At 41.9% G+C, this 18,598-nt stretch overlaps 1 protein-coding gene across 1 annotated transcript; it reads right to left on the bottom strand.

Annotated features, from left to right (window-relative positions):
• Positions 1 to 1,667: 1,667 nt before the first annotated feature.
• On the bottom strand, positions 1,668 to 7,691 carry PRELID3B (PRELI domain containing 3B). The gene is made up of 6 exons (XM_040607833.1): positions 7,539 to 7,691; positions 6,566 to 6,734; positions 6,104 to 6,193; positions 5,434 to 5,504; positions 4,488 to 4,590; positions 1,668 to 3,793 (listed from the first exon to the last, which is right to left on the bottom strand). Exons 1-6 carry the CDS (start codon positions 7,568 to 7,570, stop codon positions 3,674 to 3,676), a joined length of 585 nt encoding a protein of 194 aa, XP_040463767.1. The 5' UTR covers positions 7,571 to 7,691; the 3' UTR covers positions 1,668 to 3,673.
• Between the last annotated feature and the right edge of the window lie 10,907 nt (positions 7,692 to 18,598).

The raw sequence follows: 18,598 nt of genomic DNA, 5'->3' as shown, positions 1-18,598 counted from the left end.
AAGGTAAAACAAGTTAATTCATTATACTTGTACTTTAACTATCCTGAGCCTGTCTAAATCAAGAAGTGAAGGAAAAGATCAGTGTAATTTACAGTAAAAAAATATTTACTAAATTAATGCCAAAATCCCACCACTGATATGGTCAATTCTTATATCGTACCTGAGGAAAAGTAATTTTTGCATTCCCTGTTTCAACTTTTAGATAAGCTAAGCAGTTTCATTCAGAAGAATCTTTCCACAAGCATATGGCAATGTCTATATAAATATTTGAGAATTCAATAGCAATGTGTTTCCGGTAGAACTAGCAGATGATGCCAGTGTTCAGTCTCAACAGAAGAGGGCATTAAGGTTCCCAAGACCTCAAACTTCCAGCTACTGCAATTTAAACTTCTGTTTTTAAATAAACTGTAATAGCACCTCTAGATTCAATTTATTTTAGAAGGATGCTTTGGAGACTTGTAGCATGTCCCTCCTTCTGTCAGAAATCCGTAGTATTAAATACAGGGAGTACTTAAGGGTCGCAGGAGTGTAAGAAAGTCATCCAGAATAATTAAGACAAGTAACAGCAAGGAAACCTAGTAATTACTGAAAACTTCAGGTGAGCAGTGAGAACAAAAGATTTAACAATGCCATCTTAAATATTCTCCAGGCCATTGAGCTTTGGATCAAAAGCTTGCTCGCTTCTATTTCTCAGCAAAGTTATGTGAGCAAGTTTGAAGTTTTACTAATTTAAAAGCCTGAATCTGCAGGTATGGCAAAACATGAAACCGTTTAAGCAAGCTGAATCAGGTAGGGATCCACCGCAGACCACACCACTGATTTACTCGCAACATAATCTCATTCCTGCACCTCTGCCCCTTACATCCTGGCCCCCCCTTTATTGTTTCTTCCTAGTCCTTCAGTTTTTCCTTCCAGCTGTAGCTCCTTTCTCTCACCCACCTTCTCAGCTCCTTCTACCCACCAGAACCCACAGCTTCTCTGCACTTCCTCAGGTCACGCTCACTGCAGTTACCGGCACATTCATCTATAGCACTGCAATTCATCGGAGCATCGCCAGCCCTGACACTGCCCCGCAGGGCACTGTGAAGCTGATCCACAGGGAACATGACTTGCTGAAGTGGCTGGCGAAGAAACCAGCCAAGTAGGTACACACACCGAGCACAGGGCAGGTTGTCTTCTTCCTTCCCCTGCGATAAGACAGCACATACACCGTAACTGCTGCACACGCAGCCCCCCACTCCCCATCAAGCAAAGCTACTTTAGGTGCAGTCTCCCACTGTGAGAATTGGGGGTAAACAGACAAGCTGTTACATGACTGTCAGGACCCAAACATTTTGTTCGCTTCTGCTCTTAAGACCAGCAAGCACTAGATTCCGTCTGCTGAGACATATTCCTTAACAGGTAAATATGAATCTCAGTCCAGAGATTTAAAATCTTTCTACAGGATTTAGCAAGGTCACTAGTTAACGTGTCAGATTTGCAAAAAAGCAGTTAAAGAAGAAAAAAAAAAAAAAGACCACAGCAGCTGTAAATGTGCATTTTAGGATACGCATTTCAATAAAAGAAGATAGTAACACCAGAGTACCTCTTTACCCCTCCAATTTTAATTACTTACATATCAGTTATAAAAAACAAATAGATCAGAAAGTTTCAGGAACTAGCGAGAATTCAGATAAAATTTTATTTCAAAAGCGCCACATACAGAAAGTCATACTCTCTGACAGAATGAGAATGCAGGCATATAAATGAAAGATAATAACGACCTTTCAGAAAGTTGGTGAATGCTTGCAAAAATTACACATTTTTTTTTCAGTGCAAGGGCAAATGTGAGTTTATAGTATGCAGTCCTTAGTGCAGAAAAATTAGGAAAAGAAAAAAAATTGACTTTAAAATACCAAGTGATGCTAATGGCTAAACAAACATTTAAAATGAGTTTCAAGCATTGCATTTTTATCAGAAATGGTTTCACACACTTTTTACATTTAAATGCTGTTTCAGTTGTAATAATATGCTGTAAAAGCATGGCAAAACTCAGTTATTTCCATTTAGTAAGGTAGTCTCAAACCATTTCTTTTTAGAAAAATATGTAGAATAGTTAAATTTTTAGAAGTTGTATATATACACCTGTTTTCTTCCCCCTACACAAATCTTACAGAAGAATGTGTTCCCGTGTGTTACCACTTCAAATGAGCTGTGGTTCCCTATGCAGCAGCCACTATTCAATAGGCAATTCTGATGTAACAGAGATGGCATGCAACATAAAATATGCTGGGACAGGTGACATTACAGTTCTTTAAGGCTAAGAGAGTCTTGAAATCACTTGTAAGCTTAGAACCGAAATTCCAGGAAAAGCCTCTGGCAGCAAAATACACACATCTGGTAATTCAGGGCTCTGCCTTTCCATTTTTCCTTCACACTGAAGGAGCCTCATGGGACAGGCAGCGCCTGCTGCAGTCAACAGGACTACCAGCAGACTGGTACACTATGTAAGGAAGGATGTCAAGGTCTGACCTTTAAGTTCCCGCAACTAATGACTGGTGACAGTACCAAGAATCTAATGAGTACCAAGAAACAAACACAAACCGTAGAAAACTTTTTAGTCTCAAGGTTTAAATTTAGAGAGCCTTGTATTGTGAGCAAATTAGTTCAAAATGTAAAGGAACTTCTGGAACTTAGAACACTTTAAAGGACAACACCGTATTTAGCTGATGTCACAGGTTATCTTTGGAGCGTGATCAAGTTAATGAGTATATCGTTAACATTTTTTAATATTACTTCCTCTTACGTTTAGGTATCTCCTTAACCAACTTCAGAAAGGTTTTTATAGTCCTTTATGTGGTTCTTCAAAATTTTGAAATGCCCATCTACTATTCATAAATGCCCTGGCAGCTTGCAAGATTTTAAAGCTCTATGTTTATTGTACCCCTTTATTTACTGGGCTTTTAGAAACGGAGATACTTTTCTTATAGAAATTTAAGATAAATTTTTAAGTTACTGCACAGCCAGCTCATTAATGTTGCATTTCAGAATGGAATTTAGGTCTTAGTAGGTAAGAGACACTTCGTATGTTTTACCTATGTTCACTGAAAAACAATTCGAGTACCATGTTAGCTCAACCAGTCAAACAAGTTAAAAAGCTTATCAAAAAATATTTTGTACATTCTTTTGTATTTCAAGCATCAAGTAATAAGCTTTCTATTAAACCAAGTTGTATCATACAACTATCAAAAATTAACAAACAGAACAACGCTGGAACAAACCATTCTGCTTAATTTTGGGTTTGGTCCGAAAAGAGGTAGTCCATAAGTCACACAAAAATTAAAATTCCACAGAAGTTAACTTAACATGCCAGTCTTCACCACATACAGCCTCATCGCTAAATGAAGCTATTTCATACCCAAAAACATTATAAGTTAGTGTTCATGTAAATACAGGAACTATATTTGAAAATTATTTCTTCATCTGTAACCGAAGTTCGGTCCAGCTGAACCAATACACTAACCAGGCTTTACGTATCAACCTCATTAGTAAGAATTCAGCTCTTCTCCAAATTAAATTTGAAACATGCCTAATATACAGGTATGCCTTTAAATAACAAAGGATACATGTATTTAGATTTGGAGAGAAGCGTCAGATTGTTAAATCTCATTAGTAAATACAGGTATATTTACTATCATTTCTCTACAAATGCTGCTGCTGCCATTGAATTCCTCATGGTTCCTCTTGCTGAAGCTGTGAACTCTTCAATTTCAGCATTCAGTCTATTAATTACCCATTCCAATGCTTCACGGCCCTACAGTTAAAGAAAAATTTATCAGTGTATTAGTAAATAAGCAAATAGGTTAATCCCTATCTTACTGAAAATGACTAGACACAGTAGTTGAAAAGGAAGAAAAGGTACAGAAATACAGGCCTCTGTGGTTATTTTTTTTTACTTCAATAACCACAGTACTGCAGGAACATGTACTGCCTTACATTTAATGAAAAAATTCCTTATGTCAGCAGTGCTTACATTATGAACCACAAAAGACTCTTTACCCAGATTGTTTTATCATTCTTGAAGCTGAACTCAAGATACCTTTGCATTCCCAAAGGACAGACTCTCAACTAAACCACAATTTTCATTACTCCCACATAACTACTTCAGACCTGTCTGGATGTATATCCTTTTTTAATAGCAAAAATTAATAGGATGGCATCAAGAGAGCAGCAAAAGAGTGACAGCACCAGACTATTATTTGAGTGGAGATGTTTTTTCCAGTGAAGATTCAGACAGCATTGCTGGTAATTGATCATCTCCATTCACAGAGAAGTAGTTCAGCAAGCTGAGCATTAACTACGGTACTCTACATACTCTACAATAAAGGCAGCAGAACTATGCAGACCCTTCCTAAGATTGCCTACAAAGCCAAAAAGTAAAATGGATATTTTTATTCCCTTTGTCATTTAGCCAGTGGTCACACATTTTACACACGGGACATACTTACTTTATTAGCATTGGAAGAAATTGTGTTTGCCATTAGCCCTTCTAGGTAACTGCTGAGACTGACACCTTTTACAGATATTATTGCTTCTTGTGTCAAAATGGTTCTGAAACAGAGAGCAGGAACTGAATTATTCTGAAGAGTTTAGAAAAGAATGCATTGCTGAAAGAAACTTGCTCCTCCCCAACAACTACATTCCCTCATCAGCTTCGCTGTATAACACAGAACTTCTTGCCCCATAAACACAACCCACTTCCACAGTGCTTAACTGCTTTATGCTTCTACTCATAAAACAAAAACTAGGAGTTCCCACTAAGTCCAAGTGTCCTTTTGTGGCAGTCAACTACTTCCATCTTTAGCAGCAGGAAGTTCAGTGTGGAAACAACAGATCTGGAGCAAAGGTATACTGGGAAAACAGTATTAACACATCCCCCCTTCAACAACAGGGATTTAATATTTCTGACTGTCATGAGAGAAAAAGCTTCTTATGTTAGAATCCCTAGAAAGACCTTTCAGTTATCACTAGCTCCAGCAGTATAGACTCAGTAAGCATTGAACTTAACCAACCCAGCCCCCAAACCTCCAAAATTATAGACTAAAGCCAGACAGATTGTCTTCTAGTGCAGGTTCTGTGCTGAGGCCGATGAAGAGATCAAAAATAAGGTGCTGCTAACTGAAGATGTATACAAACTCAGTTACAGACAGGACACAGGACAACTCCCTGAAAAGCTGATCTGAACTGGACTCCATCACAGCATGACACCAAGTTTCCCAGTACTGCTCTGCAGAAGCACTTCTGCCACTCAAGAAAGTGACAGTCCATTTAATTATTTTTTAGACAAGTTACCATAGTAGAAGTGATGTAAATGTCATCTGCTCAAGGGAAACCATGAAAATGTTCAATGCCAAAGTCTACTTCAGGGCAATCTCAGAACAAAGAGGTACTTACTTGTCTGGTTCGTGAGGGTGTGGTTTATAGACAAGCCTCTCATCTACTGACACTAGGTTTGTAAATGAAATCTGTAAAATACAAGACAGGATTACCCCTTGATAAAAATATTAAAGGAATGTAGTAAATAAAAATGCATTTCAAAATTAATGCTTGTATCTGATTTAAATATTATAGTTCCCCTGCAAGTATTAGTGTTGTAGAACAAGATAGAGAAATCTCCAAGTTCAGCATTTGCTGATCTAGTTCCCTCTCCTTAAGTTTTTGAATCATTTACCAGTACGCACTGCCATGTGTAAGAACTGCCATTTATATGAACACTTCAGCAGTGGGACCAGACTGATGGGAGTAGAACAAGGAGCAAAACACTGCGTGACAAGGAAACTGTGACAGTGTACACCAAATGGCTTTTAATTTTTTTTTTCATAACATCCCTCCCTGCTGCCCCGACAATTACTCCTGTCCAGCTCAGTCTGTTCAGATACTTCAGTCCCAACAAGTTCCAAAAACCTAGTAGCTCCTTTCTGAAAAACAAAGCCAGCCAACACATTACTTAAAGGCTTTACTTGTAGTGTTCAAGTGCAATTTTCAAGACTATTTTCCTTTCTAAATTTACAAGGTATTATTATAATCCATAATCTATTTCAACTGCACAAACACAGCTACTTACATTACTGGATTTAAGCTCCATTGTTTTTTTCACTGGGTCAACAACAGAGTGCTCCTGAACATATGTCTTTGTTCTGCATGTGCCAATGAGCTAGAAGACAGACAATCACACAAGGAATTAATAATGCTAATCAACTGCAACTTTTTATAGTGCCTTTAAATGGATAAGTAGTGGTTATTGTATTGGACAGACACCAATACAACAGAATTAGGGTTCAGCTTAACATTAAAACTATTCAGGTAAGACAAATCTCATTTTCACAGTAGAAGCAATCTAAGATTTAGGCAACTTTTGGTTATCAGGAGGTCACTGTGTGTACTGCTGTTGAGTTTTCCCCAATATGTGAATGCTTGTATTTGTAAGGCATTAAAGTTACAAAATGATAGAAGTCTACTACCACACCTGGTTCGTAAGCTTCCCTTCCCTTGGCACCCTCTTCAAGCTCTGTGACACAGTACGCACCGATTTCACGATGGAGGGTATTCCCCACTCCGTGCTGAGCAGCCTGTGGCTGTGCAGCTTCCCGCTGGGGTCTATGTGCCGGTCCAGGACATCGACTCCCACCACGCTGGGGTTCATGGGGTTCGGGTATTTCTGCATGGCAGCCGTCGTTACCGTTTCCCAGGGGTGACTGCCCAAAGAGAATCAAGCCACAAAGTTGCACACCTTCATTTTGTAATAGGATTTCTATTAACACTGAACACATTGATTTATATATTTAAAGCAGTTAAATTTCCAGTTCTCAGCCCTACAGATACCATTCCCTTGAGGAAAACATCTCTGCTGTGGATCAGATAGCAGTATGTGCAGGTTCGGCACACAACACACCTGACTGATCAGGACCCCCGAGTTCCACGGCCTCCTGCCTTACAATTTGCTACCAGTTTCTCCCCTGTGACATAACGCTGTAAAACCGCAATTTCTTTCCAGGTTCCGCTAATACTAATCTAGGAAGCTGTTCCTTTCTTCTAACACCGACTTTCTTCGCGTTATCTTTCAGCGCTGGTGTTCTGGAGCACCCAAGCCCCACCGTGCAGCGCCTCACCCGCCGTGCTCAGCCGCAGCGGCACAGGTACACCTCCCGCTCCGCCTCCCGCCCCGCTCGGCCGGCGGCCCCGCACCCTCACCCGCTGCCTCTCCGCAGAACCGCCGCAGCTGGCGGCGGGCCCCGCGTTCGGCTGGCTGGGCTGCCCCCCGCCCCGTGCGGCCCGGGGCTGGCAGCCTGCCCGCCCAGAGCCCGCCAGCGGCTCCCCGCGGCGGCGGCCCCGGCGCGGCAAGGTCGCGCGGTGCCAAGGTCAGTGCAGGCCAGCGAGCCGCGACTGCGGGGCCGGCCCGGGGGCCAACGGCCCGGGGCGGAGACCAGCGGCCCGGGGCGGCCAACTCCCTCGGCCCCGGCCCCGCGGCCGGCCCTGCCTCCCCCTCGCGCCGCGCTTACTCGAATACGTGCTCCGAGGTCCAGATCTTCATGGCGGCGGCGGGCACGGGCCTGGGGGCGCCGCCGCTCCGCACCGTCCGGGCACCGGCCGGTCCGCACCCGCGGGGCCGGGCCCTGCCGCCGCCCGCCGCCGCGCCTGCGCAGCCACCGCCGGGGCGCGGGGCCCCAACCGCCGGGCGGCGCCGAGGTGACGTCACTGGTCACGCGCCGCGCGAGAGCCAGGACTAAGGGCTCGGGGCCGCCGCGGCCGAGTGGCGGCAGGCGCGTGGCGGATCCGCTTCCGGTCCGTGGCGGGCGGCTTCCGGTGGCGGGGCGGCCTGGCCCGGGCCCAGCGGGCGGGGCCTGGGCCGACCCTCGGGGTCTGCCCCGGGAGTGGCGAGCCGTTCCTGCCGGCGGGAGCCGAGGTTCCGTTACGTGCGGAAGCGTTCCCCGTTACGCTGCCGTGTCACAGGGCGCTCCTTGCATGAGTGCAGCCGGGTGGTGTCCGCAGGGCTTTACCGGGTGCGGTGGAGTTCCGGTGGTGTGTGCTCGCTCGGGCCACCGGGAGCCCTTCCCTTACCGCCGCGGGCGGAACGGGCCCGCGGGGCAGGCGGCACCCCGCTGTGCCGGGATGGACCGGCCCCCGGCCGTGAGCGCGCAGCGGGTGCGGCGGCCCCGGCGCTCGGGGCTGTGGCGGGGTGTGCGGGGGGCGCCCGGCTGTGTCTGAGCCCGTGCACAGCGACCACAGCCGTGCCCCGCCGGGCCGACCGGCTGCGGCGTAGCAACTCGTGTTGTAAGTACCGCCTGGGAGGTACTCCCTAACGAACAGCTACAGAAGCCTTTGCGCTGCTTCCCGTGTTCGGGGCCCATTGTAGCAGCTGGGCTACGCCAGAACAGAGGGGTCTCAAAAAACTGTCCTGAACTGTTCCTCTTCCTTATCCTGGGAATAAACCAGAAGTGGTTGATGAGGCTAATAAAGCAGTAAGAGATCAGTTATAGCAACAAAGAAACCTGCGTGCATTTTGTGGCACATCATCAAGCATTTTCTTCTAAATTTATTAAGATCACAGTGTTGAAAGTGTCTTGCATTTGTGTAGCAGTAGTATTTTTTTCAATCGGGGAGACAGCAGCCCAGCATTTCATAGACACAACTCTCACCGGGCGAGGAGCTGTGATGTACCCGTAACTGCATAGTAATCACCTCACTGGAAAAGGGTGAAAAGGAAATTTCCCAGAAATAGGTTACTTGACATTTCTAGCAACTTTCTGCAGCGCCAGAAATCCCAGCCAGTCTGTGGAAAGATGCAGTGAATATTACAGAATCATAGAATCATTTAGGTTGGAAATGACCTTTAAGATCATTGAATCCATGGTCCCGCGTGTTCTTGTTGTTTGCACTGAACATCGAATACAAAAGCTATTACACAAGCAGCTACTATTTCATAATAAACTACCGGTTTCAGTCAGTAGCAAATACTTAAGTGAGAGCTCTTAGGGAAATACATTTTTGCTCGAGAGACTGATCTTGATCTTATTTTTTTCCTGACCCTTCCACCTCATGGTACTATTTCTAAATGTTGTTAACATGCTTGTAATCTATTAGTGTACAAAGTTATTTCTGGGAGAATGCAAGTCAGTTCTAAATCCATTGTAGCCTTAATACCCACTGAGTGATTTTTGCAACTGGAGAATTTTGCAAACATTGTTAAAAATGCTAAGCATTTTGAGGGATCTCAGAGTGCAATATGTAGTTGTGGAAGATGGAAATAGACATTGGCAATGTAGCAGATACCACTTACCCATTAGGCCTCTCATCAGTTTTTTTTCTGTAAAAGAAATGTTAACTACTGGAAGCAAAGCAAAATTACATCTCCAGGAAGGAAGCATGTCAATATATGGTGCAGATTCAGAGCTAGATCTCAGCAGTTCTTGCTCATATAAACTTCGGTTTATTTTAACAGGAGTTTTGTTCAAGTAAGCTTCTGTATTTGAGCGATATCAAGGGCTGAACTACTTATAAAGCCTACTTTTAAAAGGAATAACAAAATTATAACTAATAATAAAGCCAGACTTTAGGAAAATAAAATGCTCGTTTGTAGAGGAAAAAGTTGCACACCTAAACATAAGAATTCTTTTCATTAATGATACTGCATCTTGACAATATTGTGTTCATTTTTATGACCAAGAATTTAATACTATAAAATTCTGTATTTTTGCCCCTGTATGTTAAGACTATCTCTCTAATAATTGAAATAAAAGAAAACATTCTTTCAGTTAAGTTTGTTCAGCCCCAGATACTACCAAGATAATCATTAAGGACCATAACAGACATCTACAAAAGAATATAAAATCTGTGGAAACCCATGGTCAGATTACTTAGTTCACATATATCTTTCAGGGTGTATTTGCTTATGACTCTGCTAAATGCAGCTGATGTGTGAAATGGGCCGTGTGATTATATGCCTCACGTGGATTTCAGCAGGGCAATCTTCTTGGCGCGACTAAGAAAGACTTGAAATGACTTTTGCAGTTGTGTATGAAAGTGCTCTAAGGTCCCCATGAATTTACTTGGAGAACAAGGCATTATGATTTTGTACTTTCAGACCTGCATTTGCCAGCACGGAGGTGTGAGTTGTCCCCTTTAAGCAGCCTCGTAAAATATCCCATCATTTTGACCGAAAAGCATAAATGTCAGGAAATAGCTCACAAGCCAAAAGCCACTTTATCTCCAGCAGTAGGTCCAGATCATTCATGCACTCCACAATGGCCACAAAACCCCCAGACTGTCAAACCCACTCAGGCTTAGATGATTGTGAATTTAGCATTCTGTAAGAAAAATACAGGTGGTGTATCACACTTAGAAAAGCGAACACCATCCTGGTTCAAAGCTTTAATCCCAAAGATCAACCCGACCACTCTGCAGTACTAAGTGTCACTGAATTCAGAACCGAAAAGGTTTTGGTGACAATGGCAGTGACTGAAGCTGCGCTTCTGAATGAAAGTCAGAAGTGGCCTTCATAATGGATCACCACAACCACATTTTACAGTGGTAAGACTGCAGATGGCTGAAACAGTGAAGAGTAAGTGGGGAAAGTTCTGTATTTAACTCCTGCACTTCCTTGCCATGGGCAGGATATGAGCTCTCGTTGCTTACCCTGCTTCATGTATCACAACACTTCAGAGTTAGCAAATGACAACTGCGGAAAGTTTACTACAAGTTTACAATTTTTTTCCTGGCAGAAAAGGCCCTGGGGTTGCTGGTCAACAGCCAACTGGGCATGCGCTGGTAGAGTGCCCAGGTGGCCAAGGCGGCCAGCAGCAGCCTGGCTCGTGTCCCAGACGGTGTGGCCAGCAGGGCCAGGGCGGCGACCGTCCCCCTGGGCTCGGCCCTGCTGAGGCCACTCGAACCCTGTGCCCAGCTCGGGCCCCTCCTGCAGGACAGACCCTGAGGGGCTGGAGCGTGTCCAGGGCCGGGAACGGTTTAGGTTGGATATTAGGGAAAATTCCTTCCCCAGAGGGTGGCCCAGCACTGGGACAGGCTGCCCAGGGACGTGGTGCAGTCACCAGCCCTGGGGGGGTTAAAGGACACGTAGATGTGGCGCTCAGGGACGTGGGTTAGTGGTGGGCTTGGCGGCGCCGGGTTAATGGTTGGGCTCGGTGATCTTAACGGTCTTTTCCAACCTGAATGATTCTGTGATTCTGTTTCACACATTTAAGAAAAACGTATTTGGTGGTGTATTTTCCCCCTGTCATACTCTGAAATATAGCTAATATATAATACGTTATATATAATGTACATAATACAGCACCAGTTCCTTCATCTGAAATTAAAAGTTTTAATGTGTGTGAAATATTAGTATTTGGATGCAGTATTAATGAAAACCATTCAAAATTCTTGCCCTTTTCTTGAGCTGGAAAAAACAAGTTCCCACTCTCTTTATCAGCGGGCAGAAAACTGACATTATCAACATTTCCTTTTCCAGACATACCTCTTCGATGACTTCCATGATACAGTTCTTAATGACTACCCCATCTGTGAGCGCTCTTTCACCACCAGCAGTCAGTTCAGTATACGAAGCTGCTAGTGCTTGGCTGTATTTTCCTGTATGTACTTGTTAAAAAAGCTTTGTTGGATAGCAAAGTGCTCTTTTCAGTGCTTCCAGAATCAGCCCTTTAAAGCCTTGCAAGTCATTATACATCTCTGTATGAAAAGGTCACCTCAAATTGTGCTTTTAATAAGCAGTTACTATTCTTTTCAGAAAGAAAGCATAGCAATATCTCAATATAGGGTAGTACCAGCTCCTCTAGTTTTTGCTCATACTTTAATAGGAGTTTTGTTCAAGTTTTTGCTCATACTTTAATAGGAGTTTTGTTCAAGTCATTTTGATGCTTCCAGATTTCTTATTAGTATCAAAAGGAGACACTAATAGGGAAATGCCACCACTACACAATGAATCGCATCCTGAAAACATGGCGTTAGTTGCAAATGAATTTACATGATGGTACATTTACAAGGTCAGGACTCAAACTATATCATGGATAAGCGCTCAGATGCTCCAGTGCACCTCTTTCTCTCTTCAAAGAAACACAGATGGAATAAAAATATGTCCTCTTCAATACTGAAAATGTGGTTTTATTGAAATAGCCACCATTCTTTACCAGGTTTTTACCCTATGCATGGCATTACCAGTTTGACTGCTGATGTTGAGCTCTAACAAGCTGCTTCCTACTGCTTCAGCACGCTGGTCTCCTGCTCCATACCCTTTCACCTTCCTTCTTCATAACTGATGTAGTGCCAAATTCCTTGTCACAGCTGATGTCTGGGCTCATCATTTGACCCAGGGCAGAGGGAAGGGGTAGGAATGCAGCAAACTGTGTTTAAGACCACTGAGCTCTACACTACCTTAAAGCTACCTGCCTCAGTCAAAGTTGCTGCACTGTCGAACTATACGCAACGATTTCTCAAGTTCTGTCAAAGCTGTTGAAACTGGCTGGGACAGATGCCATCTGAGGTCCGTTACTCCCATTCTTGAGCCGCTATTCCTGTTGCTGTGGAATGGCTGTTCATAGTGACCAGGACGAACGCTATAAGGGAACAATGCAGGTGAATTTCTGCTTTCTGCACAGTGAACCACGAATGGAACTGAAAAATCACAGAAAGGCTGTGCTAGTGCGGCAGAGGAGGCAGTGAGGTTGCAAGAACAAGTGGTCGGGGCTGATGGAGCCAATGCTGTGCCTACTGGAGTCATAGCTTGGTTTTAGCTAGACATTCAACAGTTTTCTAAATTCAGTACATTTGTTCATCATCCACTAGCAAATGCTGACTTGGTATTTGTTAGTATCATGCAATCTGGTTCAACCCAAAATAAAACAGAACTGTGTAAAGCAACCAAATGCATGTATTTGTTTCTATACTTTATCGGTTAATGAGGAGAGTCTTTTCCCCACTTCTTTAGTATTTAGGGCTCTTCCTCCCTCAATCTAAAGAAAAATCAGATTATAGAAATAGCCAACAAATCCCTTTCCTCTAGTCCCCCAAGTTCTGGTGAAAATGGCTGTCAAGTTGCATAGGGAATGCAAATAAAAATTTTTGCAGATTATAATTTTCTATCCTGAGACTAATACCTCCTAAGAAGAGATGAAATAGCAGTAACATATCAGCTTTCAGAGAAAAGATCCAAGTATATTTATTTTTATTCAGAAATGAAGTTGACTCGATTCATGCCTGCCGTATGCAAAAACCACAAGAGGGGGCGGCATTTCCACGAGGTTCCCTACATGAAGCCTTGCTGCTTGTTACTCCGCCGGAGGGAAGGGACTCTACTCCGCCTTTCGCAAGCAAACTCACCTCGGAGTACCGCAGCGCTAAGCGTTACCGTATGAAAGGGGGCAAGATCCCTACTCTGATTCTGCGTCCCGGCAGCAGCCACTCTCAAAGGGCTGCCCACCCCTAAATCCACAGCCTATTTTTCCGCAGAAATAAATTGTTCCCTTGCTTCCACGTTAAGATGTGATCTAGGCAGAAATTCCGTGCTTGAAACAAATTAGAAAGATACATCCAGGCCCTTTTTTTCAGTACTTCAAAAATATTAATGAAAACTCAACATAAAAGCAAAGAAGCATCCCCAAATGATTTTTTTTTTAAAAGGTCCTATTTTATGTCTTCTAGTTAAACCTGATTAATTTGGTAGAAACTGAAATTTACAAAAAAGACCTGACTTACTGCTGGACCAGTTTACTGCTGTAACTGGCTGATCAGCTGCATGACTTCAGCAGCAGAAAAATGGAGGAGACAGGAACATATGGCCACAACGGTCCTTTCGACAACAGCATCTTAGACCACTTAAAATAATTTCTGAAAGTGTAGCCTAAATGGCCCTGCACGTGTGCACTGTAGTACTCTACACCAGAGGAAAGTGCCACTGCTCCGACATGGTAGTGATCTGTACTCATCTTCTGCTAGTTAAAGGGTAAAAGGGGCTGTAATTTCCAATCTGACCTCTGACATAGGTAAGGTAACCTACAATGAGTAATAAAAAAATCCAAAAATCCATTGCTTCTGCCACTGTCTTCCCAAAAGGACTGAAAAAATCCAGAAGTTTTCAGATAACATATACATAAATAACAACCTTCTAGCATCTTTGTACGCTCACCTTCAATGTTTGCCTTCATCACAAAGACAAGTGAAATACAGGCAGCAGGAACCCTGCGAGACTGTAAAGATTCAGAAGATCTGGTTGCCTGGTCAGAAAGTTTCCAAATCACTCTTTTATGTCAGGAATTTAAACCACATGTAAACCTATGGAATAGAAATAAAGGACAGAGAAATCAGTTGCTCATGGGGCAATATCAAACCCAGACTCACACAATTTGATTCTATGTACTATTAATCACTTGTGAGTACATGTCTTATTGCAGAAATGAAATGCAGTGCAGTGAGTGCAAACCACGATCTAGAAGTTTGTCTCAGATGGCTTTTCTTATCTTTTTGGGGAAAAAGTGTGATACAAAAGGCAGAGTATATAACGAGAATTGTTCATTCTCAGCTGCAATATTCTATTTCCTGTATCATAAAAAAGGGGAGATACACTTTCATCCTTCTTAAGACTAAAACCAGTAGGGTACTAACTACTTTCCCCAGATTTATATGCAGATTGACAATTTGTTTTCCAATACTGACTGCACAAAAAGATTCTTCCTGGAGTTTCTTAATATATATTATATTTCTACTGCTTCAATCTTTCATATATGTGTATGCATACACAACTGTTGTACAAAAGCCATAGTCCAAAAGTGCTGCTATTCTCTAGCATGGTGATAAGGGGACCTAAAAAAAAGGGATATAATTTCTTAATGATACTATTGCAAATCTATTTCGTGTTTCAAAATTATGCTCATTTTTTTCTCTGACACATTTAAAACAATCTGGCTCCCAAAATAATTTCTAAGCTCTAAAATAACATACGATCTTTTGAAAGCCATCTGAGATTTGTTTGTGGGAAGGAGGTCTCCATACTGGTGTTTCCACTTACTCAATAAAGCAGTCAGATTACTAATTCATCAACATTATTTTCCAGGTTGCATAAATTAGTTCAATACCAGACAATAATAGCAAATGTAGTTTGATCACATTTCCCTGAGAGTCACTGAATCCCTGTGTAGGGTGACAGCACATGAACAGGACAGCAGCACATCCCTCCCTCACGAGGCTTCAGATCTGTCAACTTTTTATCATCTACAATGGTCGGGTGCATTTTGGGTAGGTACCTGCCCTACAGAAAAGTTTAGAAGCAAGTCACAGACACTTCCTTTGCTCAGTTTTTACACACTAACACATTTGCTCTGCTCACTGTCTACACAGAATTGCATATACAAATCACAGGACTCTGCTGTCTATGCCAGAAAGTTTGCATCAGTAAACCTAGAAGAGAGAAAAATTACATTTAATAAACTGACAAACATTTATTCATGCAAATTTAGGTGTTAAGAACCTGCTATGACAAATATTATCAATTCCTAAAAATCAACAGATGGTAATTTTTAGCAAATAATTTTTTAAATGTAGCTTTAGAACTGTATATGGTAAGTACGTAGGTACTAGGAAGAGGGAACTTTTGAACAACTGGTAACATAGCAGTACAGTAGCTCAAAAAGCCTTTTGAAAATCAAATGAGGCAGAAAGTCAAAATCATTGCAGTCAATGAGTAACGTCAATGGTCTTACATTATCCATGCTATAAAGCATTCAGGGTGCCTTGATTAGGTTCCTAATAACTTTAGAAAAATGCAGCTGTTTTCTCCCTGTTGTATGATCTTTTTGTTCCTTGTAATCATAAAACTAAAATCATACTCAACTTTGTTTAGCATGCCATTTTATCTTTTCATTTGAACAGGTAGCTGAATTTTCTCTCTCCAGTCAAAAAAGAGCCAGTGCTACCAAGGTGATACTTTTTAAAGAGTATTTCTAAGCAGCCAACTTGAACGCATCGTTTGATAATTGTTTTTGAAGAAACATTTACTTTTTTCCCCCTTTATTCATAAGCATATGATTCCTGTCTCAAAGGATTGCCTTAAGCTAAAATAAACACCACTCGGTGGAATGTGTTGTCTCTGTATTCCACTCTCTATACACAATGCTTCACGTACTCCAGAACAGTCTTTTAGACTTCAATTTCCAGAAGCCCTCACCTATGATGACGTAGCTTTTCTTTCCTTTGAAGATACTTGTCATAACATATGCAATTCTACTCATAACTCTCCGTGACGTGATTTAAATAAAGTATATACAATGTCTCAGGTAAAGCCAGACTGAGATTTCAAGACAGAAAAACCTGAGAAAAACCTAGAGTACAAGCTTCTACTAAAGCATCCTGGTGTAGACCTGTGCATTAAATGCAGATAAAGAGTGTTTGGTACCTTAAGTATGGAAATAGTGAAGTATGTCTAGATAGCATTCACAGAATGTAATTTAGTAAGTTCTTCACAGAAGGTGATGCATATTTCAAAAAGATTTATAGTCTTTGGTTGAAGAGAAAATGGGCTCTTTGTCTTGACCATGGAATTGACTTTTTTTTGGAGAAGCTCTGAAAGGCAGAATTGCAGTCAGAAACTGTATATGAAAGAGATATATAGATGTAAAATCTTCCATCAGATTCTACCCTGGATCTCCCACAGTACTCACAGAGGGGATGACACACCCCAGGGAACCCCTTTTTAAATTTACAGGATATTCTGACCAAATGTCACAGGATCAGTAAGCAAATCCATTTACTATTCCACTCACACTTGAAGTCATTCTTGACAAGTGAAAAATGAAAAAAATTGTGATAAGATCTTCAGAAACCTGTGGCCATCTGACTGTGAGAGAATAGTGTGGTACATGAACAGCCGATTGACGATACTGCTACACCACTGTTAATGGACAGTCATATTTAGCTAACTGAAGCTAAGAACATCAAGGAGAAACCGAATTTTTGTTACCTAGCATTTAATGTCTCTCCCCAAAATAACCACCACACCTTGAAAAAAACCCACCAAACCCCACCAATATCCCCCACATCACACCAAAAAAACCCCCAACCACCCAAACCAAAAAAACCCTCAACAAATCCAGACATTATCTTTGCTTCAGAACATTTACTTTAAGTTAGGGTATATTAAAAATGTGCATTTAATAGAATGATCTGGCACTAGCCCTAGAACAAACATTAGATTTTCAGACCCCTTTTATTTTATTCTTCTGCCATAAAATGTCCTCAGAGGCTCAAAGCTGCACACCTTCAGAGTACTGTTGCCTCATATACAAAACTGGCCAAACACCTTCCTTATCGAGCACGTGACACATCTCCTGCAGTTGTGAAACACACTGTCTAACACTGGCTACGCTAACCAGCCTCTAATACTGTTTCTATAATTTGAATGCAAATAATTATTTTTCTTATCAGCTTTTTCTCCCAGCTGACAGCTACAAAATGTAAAACCCATAAATGCACACGCTGGCCATCTCATTGCCTCGTACCGGCTACTCTTCAGGTTAGGTCTTGCACCTGCTGTCTGTAGTGTTTTGTTTTAACATACTCAACTTGCCGTAGTGAAATGATCTACCATTTTATACAGGTGCACTTGTATTTATATTTATGTGTATTTATGTCTTAGCAGGTAGTATGTGGCCCTCAAATGCCTTTTGGCTAGTGAATGATTTTCTTTCAATCTAAAACCTGACTCAACATTTGTAACAAGATGACTGTATGACTTGATAGAACCATGGATTTTGACTTTTTTTTTTTTAATTTATTTTTTTTTAATTGTGAAATTTCCTTGACTTCCATAGTTCAGGGAGCTTGATTATGGCTATACAAACAGTTCCATCTCGTCTGTGTCATTAATGGGAGCAGCAGCTGCCACCGGGTGTTTGACTTAAGTGCAGATACACAACGGCGTGCAGTTCATGGATGCAATATGACTATTCTGTTGTCTGGGAAACAGTCTTTTAAGCTCTGCATAATATGACAGTTACCAGCCAGATAATGTTTTTTCTTGCAAGCATCACAAATGTGCATGTGATCAAGTAGGCAGATGATAATCACATGTTATCACCCACAACTCATGAGCAAGCACAGTAACAGCACAATTAAAGACAAAACTACATATTTTAAAGTACTTTGAAATTGCTGGTGATTTTGTGTTGTTTGGAAATAATCATGGTTTTCCCTACATCTGATCCTTGTTTAATTCTAAAGAAGACAGCATTTCTTATAAACACACACCGTGCTATCAAACATTTGTTGAATGCAACTTCCTAACGCAAAACTTTGAAGAACCAGTGGTGACAGGTTGTGGTCATGACATACTACATGTTAAATCACAAACGTAAGTCATGGTCTTCAAACCTTGCTCCTGTATTCAAAATTTGCATAAAGCTCTTTATTTCAGAAATCTTTTACTCAGTCAGCTATCTTTTGACATGGTTTAAAGAAATTGCAACCTGGAAATAAAACTTGAGAACTCTTCATACACAAACTACTGCATGAAAGTGGCTACTTAGTCATCAGCGCTGACATCTTAACTGTCACAGAGACAACT

This window comes from Falco naumanni, chromosome 10 (genome assembly GCF_017639655.2).
Source record: "Falco naumanni isolate bFalNau1 chromosome 10, bFalNau1.pat, whole genome shotgun sequence".
NCBI lineage: Eukaryota > Metazoa > Chordata > Aves > Falconiformes > Falconidae > Falco > Falco naumanni.
The sequence above is the reverse complement of the archived record's forward strand: the minus strand, read 5'-3'. Positions and strand labels throughout refer to the sequence as shown.

What these genes read in the sequence shown, in the direction of transcription:
- PRELID3B (XM_040607833.1), bottom strand. Translation starts at nt 7,570, where the DNA reads ATGAAGATCTGGACCTCGGAGCACGTATTCGA. An exon ending in TGGAGCTTAAATCCAGTAAT is followed by an intron (nt 5,505 to 6,103) that starts GTAAGTAGCTGT and finishes TGTATTTTACAG; the next exon opens with ATTTCATTTACAAACCTAGT. An exon ending in CACCCTCACGAACCAGACAA is followed by an intron (nt 4,591 to 5,433) that starts GTAAGTACCTCT and finishes TCTCTGTTTCAG; the next exon opens with AACCATTTTGACACAAGAAG.